Source organism: Cygnus olor, chromosome 2 (assembly GCF_009769625.2).
Source record: "Cygnus olor isolate bCygOlo1 chromosome 2, bCygOlo1.pri.v2, whole genome shotgun sequence".
In the NCBI taxonomy this organism is placed as follows: Eukaryota; Metazoa; Chordata; class Aves; order Anseriformes; family Anatidae; genus Cygnus; species Cygnus olor.
This window is the reverse complement of record NC_049170.1, coordinates 125326494-125345999: the sequence shown is the minus strand read 5'-3', so window position 1 is coordinate 125345999 and position 19506 is coordinate 125326494. Positions and strand designations below refer to the sequence as shown.

Sequence of the window (19506 nt, the reverse complement as noted above, 5' to 3'; positions counted from 1 at the left end):
TTACAACTGGACCACTCAAAAGTCACAGAATCATAGAATCATAGAATCATTAAGGTTGGAAAAGACCTCCAGGATCATCTGGTCCAGCCATCACCCTACTATCAATGTCACCCATCCTGTTGTGCTTTGTGACACTTGCACACATTTCACACTTGCTCAGTTATTAATTATTCTGAGTGCTGATGGTATACACTGTATCTGTAATTGAAAAGTTTTTTGTGCTCAGAAGACCAGACGCAGGATTTATATTGTCTTCAAGCATAAAGCTTGTCTTAAGTTTCAGGACGTTACAAAAAAAACAAAACAAAACAAAAAACAAAACAACAAAAAAAACCACAAACACAAAACAAAAGACATATTCCTAATGAAGCCCCTCTGCCCCTCTGCCTTATGTGGTCATAAGCACTTAATAGCAAGAAATTCTAGAGTTAAGATGCTGCTAAATCCTAATTTCTTTCTCAAAATGTTGTGGGCAATCTCAGTTCCACTGAACTCAATGAGATTTTTTTCCCAGGGATTAAATATTTTCATAATTTAAGCTAATAATGGAAGCAAGTGGAAGAAAGAAAGAAAGAAAGAAAGAAAGAAAGAAAGAAAGAAAGAAAGAAAGAAAGAAAGAAAGAAAGAAAAGGGGGCAAACCTACTTTATACTTTTCATTAGTGTCAAGGTAAAATATTACATGCAGGCCACTAAGGAAGAATATAACCCATGAAAAGGAGATACTATTTCTGCAAGAATGCTTTACTACAGAAAACTGACAAAATATAACTTATCAGTGATACCATACTCTCCCACATGCAAATGATTCTTCAGGTATATTGGAAATAAAAACAGCATAATAGATTTTCATTACTGATGACAAATTAATGAAACCCCATCCTTCAATGAACTTCAAGGGAATATTCCCATGTGGTTCCAGTATGTTAAAAATTTTACACAAAGGAAGTCTATACTATGATGATACATATAGCAAGTGCCCGTGCAGCCCAGCGGTATCTTCCATTTTACTTTTTTATGACTAGGCCAGACCATACACTCTATGTGCTAGCACTGACTGTATGTGAGAGAGGAAAAAAGTTCACGCTATGGAACATTCATGACAGAGAATTCATTTTTATTTGTTAAACAAAGAGGTGGTTTGTTTTTTTCTATTTTTTTCATAGTTGCAAGCAATTTCATTATATCATTATGTCTAAGATACAGGAACCAAGCATACATAATTGAAGACAAAGGAAACTGAAAACATACTGGACAGAATTAACAGATAAATGAAATCAGTAAATGCAACTGCCACATCCCTTAATTTGATGTCTGTGCAAAAGCATCTAAATTTCCTAGCACACAGCATACACCAGTTAGCTTATTTTAAACAGCAAATTTGTTTCAGTAAGCCATATGGGTAAATAATATTTTATCACATATATGAAAGTCCTTTAAGTGCTTTATTTTTGCATGCATGCTCCACTCGTTATTGATATGTTCCCTTTTTTAACAGAGTCTTTATTTGTTTTAAAGATCAAAGTAGATACACTCCATACAAAGCTATGTGACACAGGCAACACCTGTTTCTGCTCCCCGCACACACACTCTTTCACTCTCCCCCTCTTCTGACCTCTCTCTGCAGGTGACTATGAGCGAACAGCTAGTTCTCTGTGAGACCTGAATGGGACATACATATTGGCAGATGTGGGTGAATACTTTAATGTTTGTTAATCTAAAAAAGAGTAAAGCTTACAAAAATATAAGGAGTAGAAAACCTTAGACAAGTTAAAATACATAAAATCTCTACGTAAAGTTTATTTTGGTCAGGCAGAGTTTAGTTTATCAAATGTCAATCCAAAATAACAGGGGTAGAAACTAAACAAAAACATTATAGTAACTTTATACTAAAAGGCAACAGTTACCCTTCTTTCCTAAGGCCACTGTACCACCGTAAATACTCTGATTCAGTGCATTACAGCATCCACATATCAGAGTGGTTCCACTTATGTACTGCTGATACTAGAAAAATAACTTTATTTAAAATTATGTATAAGCTAAAGCATTTTTTCAGGTGTAGTTTTGATCACCGTAATTTTGTTTTAATTAAATTGTTCTTCAACAATCCCACTGATTTCACAAACCTGTGAAATCAAAAAGAAAACACAGAAATTAGGGCTAAAATTTAATGTACACCAAAATATGATAACAGGGAAATCTAATCCCTGTGTTTGCATTTTGTAAAAGTTTTCCATAATGCTGAATTCACAGTTAAATGAACAATGTGGATCAATATTTTGATGAATCTTGATTCTTTTTCATTACTAAAATATTCAGAAGTGAACCAGAGCTTCTTAAGTTACATTATTTGTTCCAATTATTCAGTGATTTGGAGGATTTTGCTGCCACTTCTTTGTAGAAATAATACTCACTGCAAAAAGTGAATAATGTTGTAAAATGCGTTAAACAGAATAGGTGACTGTAATAAGTAAATATAATGAATCAGATAAGCTGAGATGGTAATGTTTACATTTATGATTGTATTCAGGTTTAAAACCTTCCCCAAAGCAAAATGGAAATTTAGCTTTTACAAATATTTACGCACGCAGATGGAAATAGACTGTTTGGCAAATGTTGCTGACTGTAAAGCACCCCTCTCCCCAAATGTTTGTAAAAATAGAGTAATGACGCAACTGTACCTATTACATGGATCCACTTAGAAAACTAGGGTTGTAAATTGGAAATAAATACCCCAACCACATTTAATTACACAGCTGAATGCGTAGAGTAAGTTACCTTAGAAGCCTTCGACTTGTCATCTTTAAACACTGAAGGAAATCAGGCATAGCAACTTCACATTTATTCACTTTTTTTGAATATATAAATATGCAACTTTCCTTTGGGAGATTAAAAACATTTTGCAGGAACAAAGCATTCCCATTATCTCCAGGTAATCAATTAAGTACAATTGGAACAAGATCTTTAAGTTTCATTTTGCCAGGTGATAAGCTTGGATTTTATATTGGATACTGTACTGATATTCAACATAGCAAGGCACATACCATGAAAACCTCTGCATCAAAAGCAAACAAACACACAAAACAAAAACAAAACAAGCAAAAAACAGCAACAAAACAGAAGAAATGAAGTCTGGGAAATCTTAGCAACATTTCTTACCCTTTATTAACCTTATATATATTTTTTCATTACTTATGTTTAATGTTTAACAACTGTTTTCCTTGGAGACACTTCATTTAGCAGAGATACAAGCATTGTCACAGTTTGATCTTTAAGTAACAAATTTGTCTTAAGGGTGGAAAAAGAAAAGCAAATGTATGTAAGCCTGTTTCACTTGCAAATTCTTCTCATGACTGTTATCCGCAAAAACTCCAGAGACTGTGGTCTTTTTAGCTACAGAAGGAAATGGCATGCTAGCCAGAAAATATATTCCATGCTACCCCATATCCATTGTAGAATTCTTGACTGATGAGAAATTAAATTTATTTGGCTGACATGAGATAGAGGAGTCAGGCTGGAGATGCAAGAGATGGGCACCCTGAGGGTGAGATGGGATTGCTCAGTCCCCCAGAAAGATAGATCTCTATCTACCCTCTGAAGTCCCTTTGTTTTTCCTATTTGCTTCAGAGTGCAAATAGCTTAGACTATACTTCCTCACTTTTATATAGCTGGAGTTAGGTGAGATGGGTCACACCCTGACATATAAAAAAGAATGACAATGATTTAGAAGTGGTTGATATAAGCAGCAAGCCACTGATTTACTTGAGTAAAATAACTGAAAACACTACAGCCATCTTAAAGTTAATGAAATCACAGCAGAAAGAAATGCAGACAGACATTAGAATTGGGGCCTACACTTGTGACACATTTTAGAAACATTAACTGGTGATTTCTCATAGCTTTGCTGTCAGTTATCACATTTCATCATCGCACTTCAAAGATCAGGGAAATGAGACACAGAGAACATAAGCATTCCCCAGATCCTGCTGTAACACTTAGGCTGGTATTACACATTGCCAAACAAGATTTAACCAAAATGAACAGAAGTCACACATCAAGGATCAGCCTTCCTCTCTTCTTTCCCCCAGTCTCTACATTCATGGACTTGCTCTCTGACAGCTCAAGAACAGTCAGTTATTATGAGTTCATTACAAAATCTTAACCTTTTCCATCACAGAGTTTTTCCTACTTGAATTCGAAATCCTTCCTCTTCATGATAAAAGAGCAAATTATACAGTTTTGGCTTAGAATGAATCTCAGCCTTGTAAAACACATTTACAGCAATAAGATAATAAGGAGTGTTAATATTTTTTAGAGCAGAAGAATACTTGGATAGAAAAAAAAAAAACAAACACAAAAAACACACTTTCATAGATCTTTCACCCCCTGGTCATTTTTGCACCCTGGGATTACAGTCAATCATCCTACTTTTTTTCTGTTTTCTGCAGCAATCTGACCCCATCTGCTGAATCCATCAGTCAGCTGTGGAGACAAGAGCCTTTCAAGGCCTTATTTAATGCAAAAGGATGTACTCCCTGCTTGCTGTTCCCTGGGTGTTGCACTTCATGGGGTCATTTTCATTCAAGAAAATTGAGTGAAAAGTAGGTGTAGAACATGTCCAATATGTTTTGGTAATACTTCAGGGCTACTTTGTGCTCTTTCTTTACTGCTGTAAATGACTACACAAGGCACTGGTGAAAGAGGAATGGGGTCTACATCTCTGAACAATAGCTGTGACAATTAAGCGGAATAAAAAGTACACACTGGTTTGCAGCAAGATCTTCTTGGCTTGTAGTGAAAGCACTCAGCCAGTAAGGCAAATAAAGGAATCCAGAAAGGCATAAAAAAATGAGATCATCAGCACAATTCCTAGCTCTTTCCAATACTCCAGTATTTGAAGGACAACAAATGGCCAGTTCCTTCTAGCTGGAAAGTCTGCAGAGTAGTCCTCAAGTCGAACAGTTCACTGATACGCCCTTCTAGGCCAGATGCAGTTCCATAGGATGACTTTGTACCTCACAGTTTTCATAGGGTTATAATCATTTGAGTCTTCACTAGAACCCTGGGGGTATTTTTGTGAGCATTTTTTTGGTTGAAATGTCAGCTGAAGCAGTTTCAGCTCACCACTGTCAGACTCTCAGATATTCTCCATAGCTCCTCCAGATTCACGCAGCTCATATGTCAGGGCAGCCACAGGGCTGAGCCACAACACAGGACTGAATTATCTGAGTAAAGATATTCTATTTTTGCTAATTGATATTTCAACCAGATCAGTTCTTTGTTCATCACATTCCTTCACTAAGAGCTACATTTAAGTTACCTTCACTCAACAAAACAGGTGTTTTGGAAAAGCAAAGTCTAAAAGTCTATCAACCTGATATAGTCAAAACGAAATAAAGTGACTTAATTAAAGTTCCTTCATCAACATGCAGCAAATTAGACTGCACTCCCATTAAAAGGTTACATTTCTTTGCAATAACGGCTAGCTTTATTAACTGTCTGCCAGTGATTACTCAGCAAAACCAACAATTTATTTTATTCTCCAAAATAAATGTTTCACTAATGTTAGAGAACAGCTTTACTTTCCTAGAAATTATTATTTTGATTTTGACCTTTTAGACTAATCTTCTAACAGGATGATATTAAACAGCCTGTGTTTCAAGACATACACTACTTTATGATTCAAATACAAGTTCTTATGTCAATATATGTAGCTGCTATATCAATACACAGCTAAAGAAGTATTTTTATTGAAATGTATGTAAATTAATATTTGTCTGTATTCATATTTTGGAACACAATTTTAATAAGGTTCAGTACAGATTTGGAGTGATGAGCAGGAATAATTATCTATTAAATTTACCAATACATCTATCCAAAGTTGTTTATACAAGACATAGAACTCTGTGGAATGCAAAAATTTGGACAATTTATTTCCTAAAAGCTCAGAATACCACTTGCCAATGTTTTTGAATTAAAACTAAAATAAAACAAAACAAAAATAAAAAGCAAAGTATTTATAGCACTATATGATATACATTTTCATTTAATACTGAACATGCATATAATTAAAATTTTCAAAGTACAAATTATGTTCATGGTATTTACATACTTGTATGACTGTGTAGAGCAAAATAAAGTCTTAATAGCATTTCATTAATTATTTATTTAATAATCATTTAATAAGCATTTTATTAATTAATTATTATGGTCCATATTAATCCAAACTCTTACATTTCCTGGTTTCATATTTTTGAATCACTAAGGACAGCCCTTACTTCATTCAGCCCTTACTTCAAAGGCTAAATGATGATAATAAAAACAACTCAGGGAATCTTTGTTGTTTAAAAACATTAGAAAAAAAAAAAAAAAGAATAAAATCACAAAAATGTGTGTACATGTAAATGCAGCTATGCACATTTTCAAGTGTTTGTAAGAAAACATATTTTTAATCTGTAAAGAGAATATGGTTTTTTTTGTTTGTTTGTAATAGTGTGATGTTCACCAGCTACTGTTGGGAGGACTGAGAAATACCTTGAGTGTGTGAAAACTCAAATATAAGGCAGCTTTTGAAGAAATTAAAGCAGCACAAATGTACATGCATGATCATTAACTCCTGCTCACCTTTATCAATGCCTAACATGCAGTGTCCAGGAAGGTAACCAAAATTGCACATCCAGACTGTTCTCCATGAGAATTAATAAGTCTATTCACAGGCACTAAGAAAAAAAATCCTGCTGTGATCATCTAGTTTGATCACTCACATACCTGCATACTGTCTACAGAATTTCCAGCTAGACTAACGTTTATCATTTAGAAAGCCCCATCGCCACATGTTGATGACTCCAACTTCATCGCCTCCCTTAACTTTTGGTTACAATGCTTAGGGCTTCTGGCTGCTAAGGCACAGTATTAATTTCCTCCATCACAGTTTCAAGAGTTGAATCTTTCTTATTTAAATATCTATTTACAGATATTATCTCCTAGGTTCCTAGCTGAATGCCTTTAGGTGAGGCAAACTCCTAATAGGTTTTCCCAAACCCTGAGTCATTTTTTATCACCTTCTGTAATCTCTCAAGTAATTCCAATCTTTAATGCAATCCAAACTGCAGATTTTAGGTGATACTATTTTGAATAATTGCTTTGTTACTTTTTAGACATTCAAGGAATGGTCTACCCTTTTTTGCTACAGCATTATGCTGAGAGCACACACTCAGATGATCATCTGTGATCATCCTAAATCCATTAGGTCACTGCTTTCCAGGACAAAGCTTCATTATTCTGCAGCAGAGACAGATATATTTCTCTGGTGCCAGATATATTTCATTTGGTTCAAATATATTTCATCTGGTTATAATAAAGTGCATTTTACTGGAATGTGGCCATTATATCAGGGGATTCATATCATTTAATAACTTAAACTTCTCCTTCCCACTGGTTATTTAAACCTATCAGGCACTAATGAGCCCCATTCATCTATGTCTTCCCATTAGAAACTCTATTTTTTGATTCCTCGGTAAGCCAGCTTTTAATTTACCTAATGTGTGTCCTGATAATTCTCTATGTCATTTTTAAAAATTACAGTGTCATTTTTTATAACATTAAATGTATTTGGGAATCTAAGTTTACCATAATAATGCAAGTTGCATAAAAATATATAGTTAAGTTTGGAAGCTGTTCTGAAAAAACAGCTTTTTGCACTGAAATAAAAGATTTTTTTTTTTTCTCACTAAAATGGAAACTTTCTCCTTCCCCTCAAATGTTTAGTTCAATGGGAACTTTTTCAAGATTAAACCAAATATTAGATAGTAGAAACAAAGTGACATGAACTAAGGCCATAACAGCACATTCAATTGAATTAGGAACCTTGAGTCTGATTCCAACTGTCCCAAGCTGCATTTGAACTCTCCCCTAACTTTTCAAGAGTGATGTAACTACTGGTTGAAATAATGTCAATCTTTACTTTGTTTCACTATCTATAAATAACTGAATACAAGTAGAAAAAGTTCCAGGCTAGAAAATTGTTTTTTCTCTCATTTTCAGATTCCAAAAGCTGTTACATGAAATGGTTAAGCTTCAGCTATGGGTGTTGCAAGACATCCAGCCATCCAACAGGCCTGGAGAAATTCTATTTAAAGGAAATCAATCCTGACTGCTATTCCGCTTCCGAAGCAGACCTGGAACTGTCTAGAAAAAAATTGGAAAATGACTCATACACCAAGCACATAAAAGCTTCATGGCACTCCATAGGAAGGCTATATGGGATGGGGAGATAAAACATGCTGACATTCTTAAATTCTAGTTTATATTATCACCTTTGAGATATTTGGTGAAAGAAATATACCAGTAAGCTTCTTCAAAAGAATGTGGAATCTCAAATTAAAGTTTCCCAGAAGTTGAACACAGGTTCACTTCCGGGACAAGAAAAAGGTTCTTTGCGGTGAATTTACTGACCACTGGGAAATGTCTCCAACTATATATATTATGTTCTTATTAACCAGGCATGTAATTAACTAATACATTTGTTAGGTCATATATCTAGTCTATTTGTTTGAGAAAAAGTCCTAGCCTCGCCCTATCCACTGAAAATTTCCAGTGCTTCAATACTGCTTCAGAGCAGAATAAAAACACAAACAGCTGGATTTGACTGACAGGAATGTGTTTGTGTTAATATCATAAAGGTGTCACTCTTACTCATACTGAGTGGTACCTGGCTCTAGTAAGAGGAAACTTTCACATCAGTCAGATTCCAGCAGCAAACTTCTCCTTTTTATCAACTCTGATCAAGCAGTTTTCCAAGTCTTGGGACCACCTATTTTCATAACTTATTAAGAAAAATAACCATTCAGCTGTGTGAATTTGCTCAGCATAAGGAATTTTACCCAGAGTCAGTAATTGTAAAGGTTGTAATTTTTTACTGGAACATGGTCTGAATTTCTTGATTCTACAAGAAAACTTTTATTTTTGGGCCTTTTTCTTAGGCAGACGTTTGTGCAGAATGGGAAAATGAATGTTTTACTCAATACCTGTTGAAGTCATCAGTAGAATGTCTTTGACTTCAGTGTTTCAAGACTAGTATGAGAATGAATGGGGTGGAAATAACAGTTTTTTTCCCAACAATCAGCTTTTACTTGTTAGCAGTTGACTTTCCGCTGCAAAACCTTAGTAAACAGTTTGCAGATGTATTGCTAAATGTTTAATTTCTTGCCACAGATTAGTAGGTGAGATTACAAGACTTGTATCCAGTCAGCTGAGCTAGAAATGAGTATCTAGTGCCCCTGTTGGAAAGTAGAAATTAGAGTGAATTGATAGTAGCCAAACCACTTACCATGCCAATGACTACACAACTGACATGCCTTAACAACACCAGGTCAAGAAATGTGTGTATACACACATGCACACACACAAAAAAATATGTATATATTTAATATGGATTGACCCAGTAGCAAGTTACCTAAGAGCCTAATTTATTTACCTATTGTGCACATCTGCCAAATGAACTGACTGTCGGTGTAGGGATCCTCTGTGTCCAGGGCTCTTGGGCCTGGGAAAATCTGCTTTGAGGGTTACTTCTTGACTTAGGCACTCAAGAAAGCAGACTCAGGCCCTTGGGCAGCAAGTCCTTTCCAGGACTACAGATGGTAGGTCAAATTACAGCAAAAGACTGCCTTTGTCCTTTCAAGGTTCTTGGAAGCTGGTGATGCATTAGAATTTCTCAACCAGCAATATTTCTAGGGCCTGTTCCCAAGGGAAAATTCAAGCTGACTCTTGCCAGTCCCTTGAAACTTCACATAAAAGCTGTCTGAGAAATGCTCTGGTGATTGTAGATGCAGCTCTTCTGTTTCCTTGCATCAGTACCCCGTAAAGAAGAAAACTGATGAGAGTTCTTTGGCAAACGTAAACTGAAGCATTGTGAAAGTGGTAAATATTTTCTCCAGATCCCTTCTCTTTCCAAGAATGATCTTTATGCATCCTCTGAAAACTCTCTGCAGAGAATCAGCACACAAGCAAACTACTAAAGGTAACAATGGGGAAGTGTCCAGAGCAACATCTAAGGAAGAAAACATGAGTCCCTTTCTACAGGTTTTTTTAATCATACTAAAATCACAGAACAGCCACAAATCCTTGATTTTGGATTGTATTGCCTTGATATTTTTGACTCCTCTTTGCTCAGTGTGTACAGAATATCAAAGAATAACACATCTAGCAAGCAGAAGAGATTTACTTATTAAATAACAGAAGTACTTAAAGTGTGTGTTGGTTCCTATTTTTTAATCACAACATTTATATTACAAGGACAAAAAATATACTCTCTCTCTCTTTCTGAGATATGTCTGCAAACATAATTAAGCACATAAAGATGAAGAAGGAGAGGGTATGATAAAAAAAAGGCAATATTTCTTACAATGTTTTTCATTCCTTCTTTAACATAAATCTTTTTAGCTGTAATCATTCATATTCTTTTATATGAGTACCTATTTGATTTCAAATTTTCTTATAATTCATAGGAAACTTTAAGAATGATTGACTTCCAGTTATCTTTGGATCTTACTGACAAGGATAATTTTTAAGATGCTGTCAGAGAGCCTAAAGAATTTAGAAAGTAAAGTCTGATTTTTAGGAATTGAGACCCTAGAACTCATTTCCATAAGACAAGGTGTGTGCTGCTGTATCTGTTTTGCAAATGATGCTTATCAGGAGATTTTGAGATGCCAAACTGACCCAAATATTTTCAATTATCATTCATTGGCTTTGAAAGTAGCCTCTTTAAACACCTGAATATGAGTTCATTTGAAAGTGGTACTCTTCAACCCCCCCCCCCCCCAAGTTTTTCATTCTTTTCCTTGTAGAACACTAACCACAAGGTATTAATTTAAAAGAACCCAAGGTGACTCACATATCTTCTCTTTTTGCATTGTTTTTCCACTACCAAAAACTAGCTTTACACCTGGCTGCTATTATCTCAAAGTAGTCAAAGAATGTGGTAAATATTATCCACATGTAATTTATTAAAAGCTGAGTCAAAGAACAGGTGTTGCTATTGTAAAGATTAATTTTGTAGCTCTTCTGCTAAGACTCATAAATTATGAACTCCTGGGCCCCTCAACACTAAATCACACGCACCCAACATCCACACAGATTTATTAACTTGAGAGTGAAAAAATGATACACAATCTTGCCAGCTGCTCTGCCTGCAAGCACTGGCATCAGCAAGTATGCCAAGCCTCTCCGTGACACCCCACTTTACAACTGGGAACTGCCAGGTTCTCTTTGCCAGCATTGGCAGTTCTGCACTTTCTGCTTGCCTATGTCACTAGCATACACCCTCAGATAGGCAAGGCAGTATTGTTATTTTCAATAACATCAATCATATTAGATTTCAGATACATAAATTATTTCTCTGATAAACATGCTTGTTCTACTACTTTAGTTATGTTAGTAGAAAGACCGACCAACTAGAAATGATGCAGCAGTTAACTATGCAGACATACAGTCTCAAAGGAGTAGATTACCACTGCAGATCTCTCTTTGCTAAAGAAACTATAGTTTACAGTTAGCTTATTTCCCTTCTTTGTTCTTGGTGCCCTCAGATCCAGAAAAAAACAAACGTTATTACTCAGGCAAGTATAATCTCTACTATCTGGAGACAGGACTGATACTTTCTAATACTATAACCTATAATTTGCTATTCTCTCACACTGGGCAATGGTAACAAACAATCTCCCAGAATTCTTGGAATCTTATAGCATAGGATCTTGGATGCTCAGAAATCTCCCCACCCACACAATTCAGGTAGAGCAGCTTCAAATAAACACTTGCTGCACATCTGATGTGTCCTGAAGCATCAGTCTCCCTGTCACATACTTAGAACCAGTCCATGTGTGTGCAGCCAGTCCTGTAAATGTTGGTGGGATTGTAAATTCATTAGAGAAAAATACAGAGGAAAATTCATGTCCAAAGATAGGGCAGGTACCAGACAGGATCTCCCTTTGGCCACTTATATTGAGCTTCAGCCCTAGTGGTAGGTTCAGATTTAAGCAAAACCAGAGTAATCAGCTTTGGACTAAAATCAGCTGAATATATAAAACTTCATTTTAACACTAGTGTTAAAAAAAATAGCTCATGTTCTTCAGTATCTCAGTATGTAAATTGAAACTTCATAGTCAAACCTTGGGCTATTTATGGATTTGTGAAACTGCCATATGAATTGAAAAATCTTTTTAAAGTGGCATCATTTAAAAATATGTCCTGTTTATCTGGCCTGATTATCATTAACTATGAATCCCATACACAACTGTTTGATTCCATGATGAGACTGGCTTTTTCTTATTTTAACTATGCATGTTTAAGGAATTTTTAGTCACATGTATTAAGTTTTCTAAATATGCTGATTAAATCACCTGTTCTTTTTAAGTATATCATCTTAAATATGCATGGAAATAGTTTGTATATTCACCCTTGCAGATCAGAAAACAACTGCAAAGTAAAAAGAAAATGTGAAAAACATTTAATATTTCCAGCAAGATTATTTACAGGTACCTTGTAGCCAGATACAAGTTGCTACAGTTTGAAAGTATTGTGATTTATAGTGTGCTACTTGTTGTTACCTGTTCTGTCAGTTAGGTTACGATCCTGCTGACCTTTACTTTCATGATTAGACAACTGCTTCAAAGAGTGTAGGAAATTAAGGATTACTTGTGTGATTAACATTTTTTTCATACAGAGGAATTCAGAAGAATGAAGGCAAACTAGAAATAATGAGGAAGAAGGTTCTACCTTTTAGAGCTGCTGTTTCTTTTTTTGTTGTTGTTTTGTTTTGTTTTTTGCTTTTTTTTTTTTTCCTGGTCAATACAGATTTACTACACAAAGCATCTATTTCAACTTCATGCTATTTCTCTGGAACAACTACTTTAACACATCAGTACAAATTGTTTCACTTAGCTAGGTAAACTGGTCTGTGATCATTTTGTCAATGCCCAGTGACTGTAGGAAAGCTTATGGAAATCAATCATATAAAGCTCAGCCGTTAAACAAATGAGTAATGCTACTTATGAGAAAATCTCTGAACAAGCATGACTTCTTTGCAGGACTTGGTGATATGTAAAAGTGAAGTTAGAAGTTTGATTTTTTTTTTTTTGGACATATTATCATCACCTAACAAGTATACTTACATTTGTCTTGGTCAGCTTCTACTCCTTCACTTTCTGTGTCACTCGGCAATATCCAAGGCTGATGAGTAAGCTGAAGCTGTTGTAAGAATTCATCCTGCCACAAACAGATCTATTTTAGATAAAGTGACACAGAATGGTACTACGTAAATGAAGATTGTAGCAAACACTCTAGTTTGAATTAACTGGAGAGGAAAAGGCCTTCAACAAAAAAAAAAAAAGGAAAGAAAGAAAAGAAAAGAAAAAAGAAAGAAAAAAAGATTCTTTCTGTGAAATAAAAGCAGAATGCAGAGATTATACAAGCTCCCTAGATTTATTATTATTTTTTTTATTTTTAATTGAATTCCTGTTTACTTGTCTGTTTATTCTGGAAAAAAAAAAATCTTTATGAATCTATTATGGCCACAGATATATATATATATATATATATATATATATATATATAAAAATGGTCATCTTAGAAATATAGTGACACAGAACAAAATCTTAATGCAGATATTCTATCTGGCCCTGCAGTTTTTGGACCGTGCTTAGACATGTCATGAATCATTTGCTTAAGCAAGACTTCGATTTGTCAGAACTTTCCCTGTTTTCAATCCCATAAGAACGAGGACCTGCAACCTGATATAGAACCTATAGTTTTATTGGAGAAAGCCTAGGAAGGAAAAATGCTATGGAAACTTTTGTCTCCAAGATACCATAAAACTCTAAGCATCAAAATATAAATGTTATACATGGTTAATAATCCATATCCAGCTGAATACATGCTTTTTAAAAGTGTTTTACAATCACCTCCTTTTTACATGATGTATATATGTATGTATATAAAATTTTTTTTTCCATAGACACATATTCATGTAAGCATGTACACACATGTAAAATACTATGATAGATTCCTTTGCAATATTGAAGGTAAGAGATGAGAGTGGAATGCATTGTTTCATTTCAACAGTAGTTCAAACATGCAAGTTGAGTCTCCAAAAGTTAACTCAAACATCAGCCAGATATCATAAAATTACTGGCCAGATTCTCATAAGCACCTTAAGACGGAAAAGGGGGCTACCGTCCCGTCTCACATCAGCTGAAAATCAGAACCTACATATTCAAAGTATTCAAGAATCTATGTATTCATAGTATTGCACAGTGCCCAGCATTACTTTTATTGCTAGGTCATCTGGTTTAAAAATATAAACTAGGCTTGTTTTACTCAGTTCTTGGAAACTGAAGACTGTTCAATCGAGACCTATCTTGGTGTAAGCAAATTGTTAACTCTGTTAGTAATCTGTTAAAAATTTCTAAAAAACAGCCGCAATGACCCAACAGGAAGCTCAGGCAGCAGACCCAGGCCTTACACATGTATTGTCATTTTTAACTGTTCTCTATTCAAGAAAAGTAGAAGTTTGCTGACTGCAGCACTGAAATGGGGAAAGGTTTTGGTTCATGTAGTAGGATTCTTGCAGAAGGAGCAAGTGGCTCTCGCACTATTCAGCATGCTTTTTAATCTTCCAAAAATAGACTGAAGAACTGAGCCAGGCAGCAGAAGAGAATGGAAGTACCTGACCAAAAAGAGAGTCCTTATGACATTGAATTGTGCTCTATACTCCAGTGACTAGGAGGAGGCCTTGTGTTAACCAGTGCTGTATTCAAATCAGCTGAAATTTCCCAGTATTAACAATGACAGACCAATAAATATTACTGAACACCACTTTAAACTGTCTGGATGAAAAAAGTGATTGTAAAATTCCAAGTGCTGAGAAAACGAGATGGCAAACAAGGGAGGCAGTAGTATTTTCATCTCTACAACTATTGATAACTATCACAGCATTGTGTCACTTTAATGGAATCCATCCTAAGGAGATAAGCAGGATTCAACATTCCTTTGTCAATTTATACAAAACACCAAAGGATACAGTAAATGCATAAAAGTATCTCTACAAAAGGATTTGAAGCCCTGATTTATTAGTTTTATAGAGATAATAAAACTATTTCTCTAGGTAGCATTTTTTGCTATAATTCAATTCAGCCTTGAACAGAGCTGATAATGGAACACACCTGTTAAAATGTTGTAATATTATGTGTGCCAAGAGGCAGAAACTTGTCCACAAAATCTCAACATTTTAAGTCTTGAGCATTAAATTAAAATTCTTCACAGCTGATATGTTAAGTACTTGCCAAATTATTTAAGATTTGCATTATAACAAGATTAAATCATCCTGAGCTATAGCATGAACTTTATCAAAACTTATAAAGAACTCTGAATTGTACTTTGAATGCTTTTGTATTTTAGACTTCTTATCTTTGAAACACATTACAGACTAGGAAGCATAGATAAGGCATTGAGAGATATGTTAGAAGTCCTGATAACCGAAAAAGTGACAGCATGCACCTTGTAAGTCCACTCAGCCTGTATTTTTTAATTCAAGCTCCTTATAATAAAACACGTTGCTGGTACTCAGTAACTGCTTCCTTTTCAACTGACATATTCTCATCAAATATGTATCAGTTTTGTACTGGTTAATTCCATTAATACCACATGAGAGTAAGGAAGCAGATTTTTTTTCAAAATATTACCACAGCATCTTGTATAGGGTTGGTAATATAGCCACAGTGCATTCACATCTAATGGAAATTTCCTGTTAACACCATTAGTGTAAGAAAAATAAAGGCAATTTCTCTTCTTTTATTTTACTGTTTTTATACAGGAAGGGGACACACAACCTACAATGAAAGTTGCAAAATAATTTACAGTCTCAGCTTTTAGTTTTATACATTTTTAATCTGCAAAAGTACAAAGAAAGAACTTTCTTGTTCTTCACATAGCTTCCATTGACTTTCCAAATTTGTCTCCATGGTCAAAGAGAAATCACATGGGCAGAAATAGAGGGACACCTCTAACATGGCAAAAGACATTACTGAACAGAGATACTTTCTGGGTATGATCTGTCCTTACCCACTTGTCTTTTCCTAAGTGAGCAGGAACTTGAATGGACAAAGACAGCTAAAAGAGCTCCCAAAGTTTCCAGTGTAACATTCCAAATATGAGGTTGGCAGCAGTAGATTGGCCAGATCTCCACCAGTCAGTTTCTGAGACCTGAGGGCTCTACAGCTTGACAGATGAAGCTCACCAGTATGAACACGTCATACTAGCCATTTTCCCCCTTGGAATCAGAGCTGGTCCCAAGAGAAGTTTCCATTAAGTCAAAGGTCTTGTGCATGTCAGGAAGGGACTAATATGGTTTGAGCTGGGGGACTAGCAGCCAATACTACTGTGCCCAGTGATAAAGAAGAAAGAAAAAAGTTTGTCGCTTCTAGCAGGGATCATAACAGTGGATACGATTCTGCACAGGAATGCTGAGATTTAATGCCAGCTTTACAGTGGGCTTACTGGATGAGATTGGACATGCTATTCTATCTCTAGAACAGGGTAATGATATTGCTCTTTTCTTAAAGTACTTGAGACAAACATATATACACATTAAAATAATGTATAACAAGACTATTATTATAAGAGGTATCAGCAAAGTTTGGGATTTCAGAAACAGAAGTAAAAAATCACAGCAAATGAAATGGGTTTTCAAGATTATTATTACTAAACCACAAAAAGGTTGTGGAAGTAAGCATTTTTAATTGCTTGTCTTGTTACAGGAAGTATCAGAAGGGACTGAGAGAGTTGCTGTCCCTTGGTAGAGATACAGTGCTCATCACATAGCACTTGCAGGATCCTGTACAACAATAATCCAAGTTGGCATCACATCACTATATGTCAGTGAAGTCCAAAAAACTGATGTGTTTAGTGGGAAACAATGAAACCCTTCATTTCTTCTGAACATTCTTAGTTAAAAAAGTGAACTTCAATACTCATTTTCTGGTATGTGAGAAAATTTCAACACACAAACACACCCATCCCTCCAAACAGTGGATGAATGATTTTGTCAGAAAAGATTTCTGTTACAATTACATATTTTTTTCATGGAAAATTTCTGGTTTGAAAATATATTGACTGTAGTCACCTTTGGTCATTTTTAAGTTGGATATCCAATTCTGGATGAAGACCTAGCTCAAGTGATGAGATTAATGCACTGCCATTCAAAAACAAAAATGAGGATTTTTTTTTTTTTCCACCGCTAAATATATAGGTCAATGTAGAAGGATTGGCATTTCCTGAGGAAAAAATCACCTTAGTGAGGCATGTATCTGAGATAGACAGCAAGGTTATTCTTTCACAGGTGTGTTTATTTCCACTGCCTACACAGTAAAGTTATCTTTAAGGCAGCTAAGGTTAGCAGAGGAGAACCCACTCAAAATTTACAAGGTACTTTAACTTCTTTTTTCTTTTTTTTTTTTTTTATACAAAGACTAATCATGTAAAAGCCATTAAAATAAGACAGAAAGTTCTTATGCTCTGAATTAGTCTAGCTAACAAGCACAATAGTGATAGTGATTCAGCAATGTTGGACATTTTCTCATTGAAGTTCAGCTTTATGTTTCAGAAAATCTGTCCATTCAGAGATGCCTAACTAATCATTCCAGTGTGTAAAAAAAGAAACAAACAAACAAACAAAAAAAAAGCAGACCAAGGAAATATTATGCATTGTCAGTGCAGCAGGAGGCTAGGAGGATAAAATACCTTGGAATCATAAAGATAAGATAAAAAGATAAAGTTGTGTTTAATGGTCCAGACATATGCACCTCAGAAACTGTAAGGCTAATAAAACTGCTGTGCATTAAGCAGGCAAGACCCTACAGATCTCATGGAAAATCTGGGGGCATGAGTGTTTTAGTAAGATTTCCGCAATAATCCTGACATTCTCTCATCAGTACTTCTCAAAGCTGAGCAGTATTTCCTTGCTGCTTTTCTCATCATTATGTTTCAAGTTTTTTTTCAAAGCAGTAAGTTACATTAAGTATATTGATATTACTTCAACATAAAACACAATCTTGTCTTCATGTTATAGTAGCTCTTAACCATAGCAAAAACATTAAATTGAAAATCTTACTTCTGATAAACTGCTTCTCTGAGTTGTGACAGTTCCAACAACATCTCCACTCATTTGCACAGAGAGCCCTGAAGCAGCGCTGAGGGTCCTCCCCATTTGGCTCTTAGACGTCAAAGATCGGCTTCTGTGCATATTGATGACACCTTCTTTATTTCCTTGATTGCTAGGGGTAAGAGGCCGTGACAGCAAGCTGTTTGGAGTCACAGGTCTGCTTCCTGGTGTTGATGGAGTCGATGGCCTGTTGGTTTGTGCACCAGGTGTTGGAGGCCTGCTGTTTGCAAGACTCGAGACCTGTGCTCGGCTGTTAGTGGGCAGCGGTGGTGATTTGTTTCCTTGGAGTTGCACGTTTTTCCCCATTTGAGGCGGAACCTGAGGCCTTGGATTTTGGCCTTGTGTAGCTTGAAGATTGCCTTGATGGTCAGATGTAACTAAACTGTGATGTTGGATACTAGGGCTTCTTGAGAGCCTTGCTTCTTCCCATAGTGCTAGGTCCTTTTCAATATCTGTGCACACATACAAACAAACACACAAAAAATCCTCACTTCTGTTTCTCTCAGGTTTAAAATTCTTATTGATTTTCTCCACTATAAGTGACAACTTTAAGTTGTGCAGAGAAAATCTATTCACCCATAAGATATAAGGCATCAGAATTAACAGTTTGACGATCATGTCCTCAGAAGTTATTTACAGTTGATTTACTGCACACACGTCTATCCCACAGAAATACAATATTGCCACTTCATTGAATCATCTAGCTATAAATGTCACTACAACCTACAAAAACCTCTCTCATCTCATCAAAGTTCTCTCTCTGTGGCTTTTGCACAGTTTCTCATCAGTATCAAGCTAAAATGGAGCTATGAACTAAACTCACAGTCCTTAGCCGCACTGTAGGGCAATCCAAAACTGGTTCAAGATGAGACTTTTGATTCTGGTCTCACTGTCTATTGCCCAAACAAAACTCTGGGGCTCTTCACCTCGAGTACATCTAGATCTGTGATCCTGCCTGGATCTGAATTTTGTACTGTGGTCTGTCTTCATTGCCACAGCAGGTGAAGGGGTCCCCAAGGTCTAGAATTCAAGAGAGAAAGCTGACTCCCATTTGGTGTTCCAGTCCCTACCCTGCACAGGAGGACTATAAGGAACAAGATCCTATTTAAAAATGGAACAGTTCAGGTGTAGTGAAGAAAGTATCTTCTGAATTCACGTAATTCATACAAATGCTCCTAATGATTTAAATCCAACAAAGTTAGGTGAGGGTAAGTTAGAATTTAGGTTAGAATAGCTACTAAAGTGAAAATTCTTTGCAAGTAAAAATGTCAAGAAGCTTAAGGAGCAGTTC

General features: G+C 35.6%; 1 protein-coding gene across 5 annotated transcripts in view; it reads right to left on the bottom strand.

Annotated features, from left to right (window-relative positions):
• Positions 1 to 1108: 1108 nt before the first annotated feature.
• C2H8orf34 (chromosome 2 C8orf34 homolog) overlaps positions 1109 to 19506 on the bottom strand; it is a 171912-nt gene continuing 153514 nt past the window's right edge. For 2 of the 5 annotated variants that reach the window (XM_040545855.1, XM_040545858.1), the window contains 3 exons: positions 18165 to 18667; positions 13171 to 13264; positions 1112 to 2411 (listed from right to left, as the gene is read on the bottom strand). In XM_040545855.1, the coding sequence (XP_040401789.1) occupies positions 2362 to 2411; positions 13171 to 13264; positions 18165 to 18667 (647 nt within the window). In that variant the 3' untranslated portion in view covers positions 1112 to 2361. Of the gene's footprint in view, positions 5224 to 13170; positions 13265 to 18164; positions 18668 to 19506 lie in introns of all 5 variants that reach the window. The other 3 variants (XM_040545856.1, XM_040545859.1, XM_040545857.1) reach the window with 3 other exon arrangements.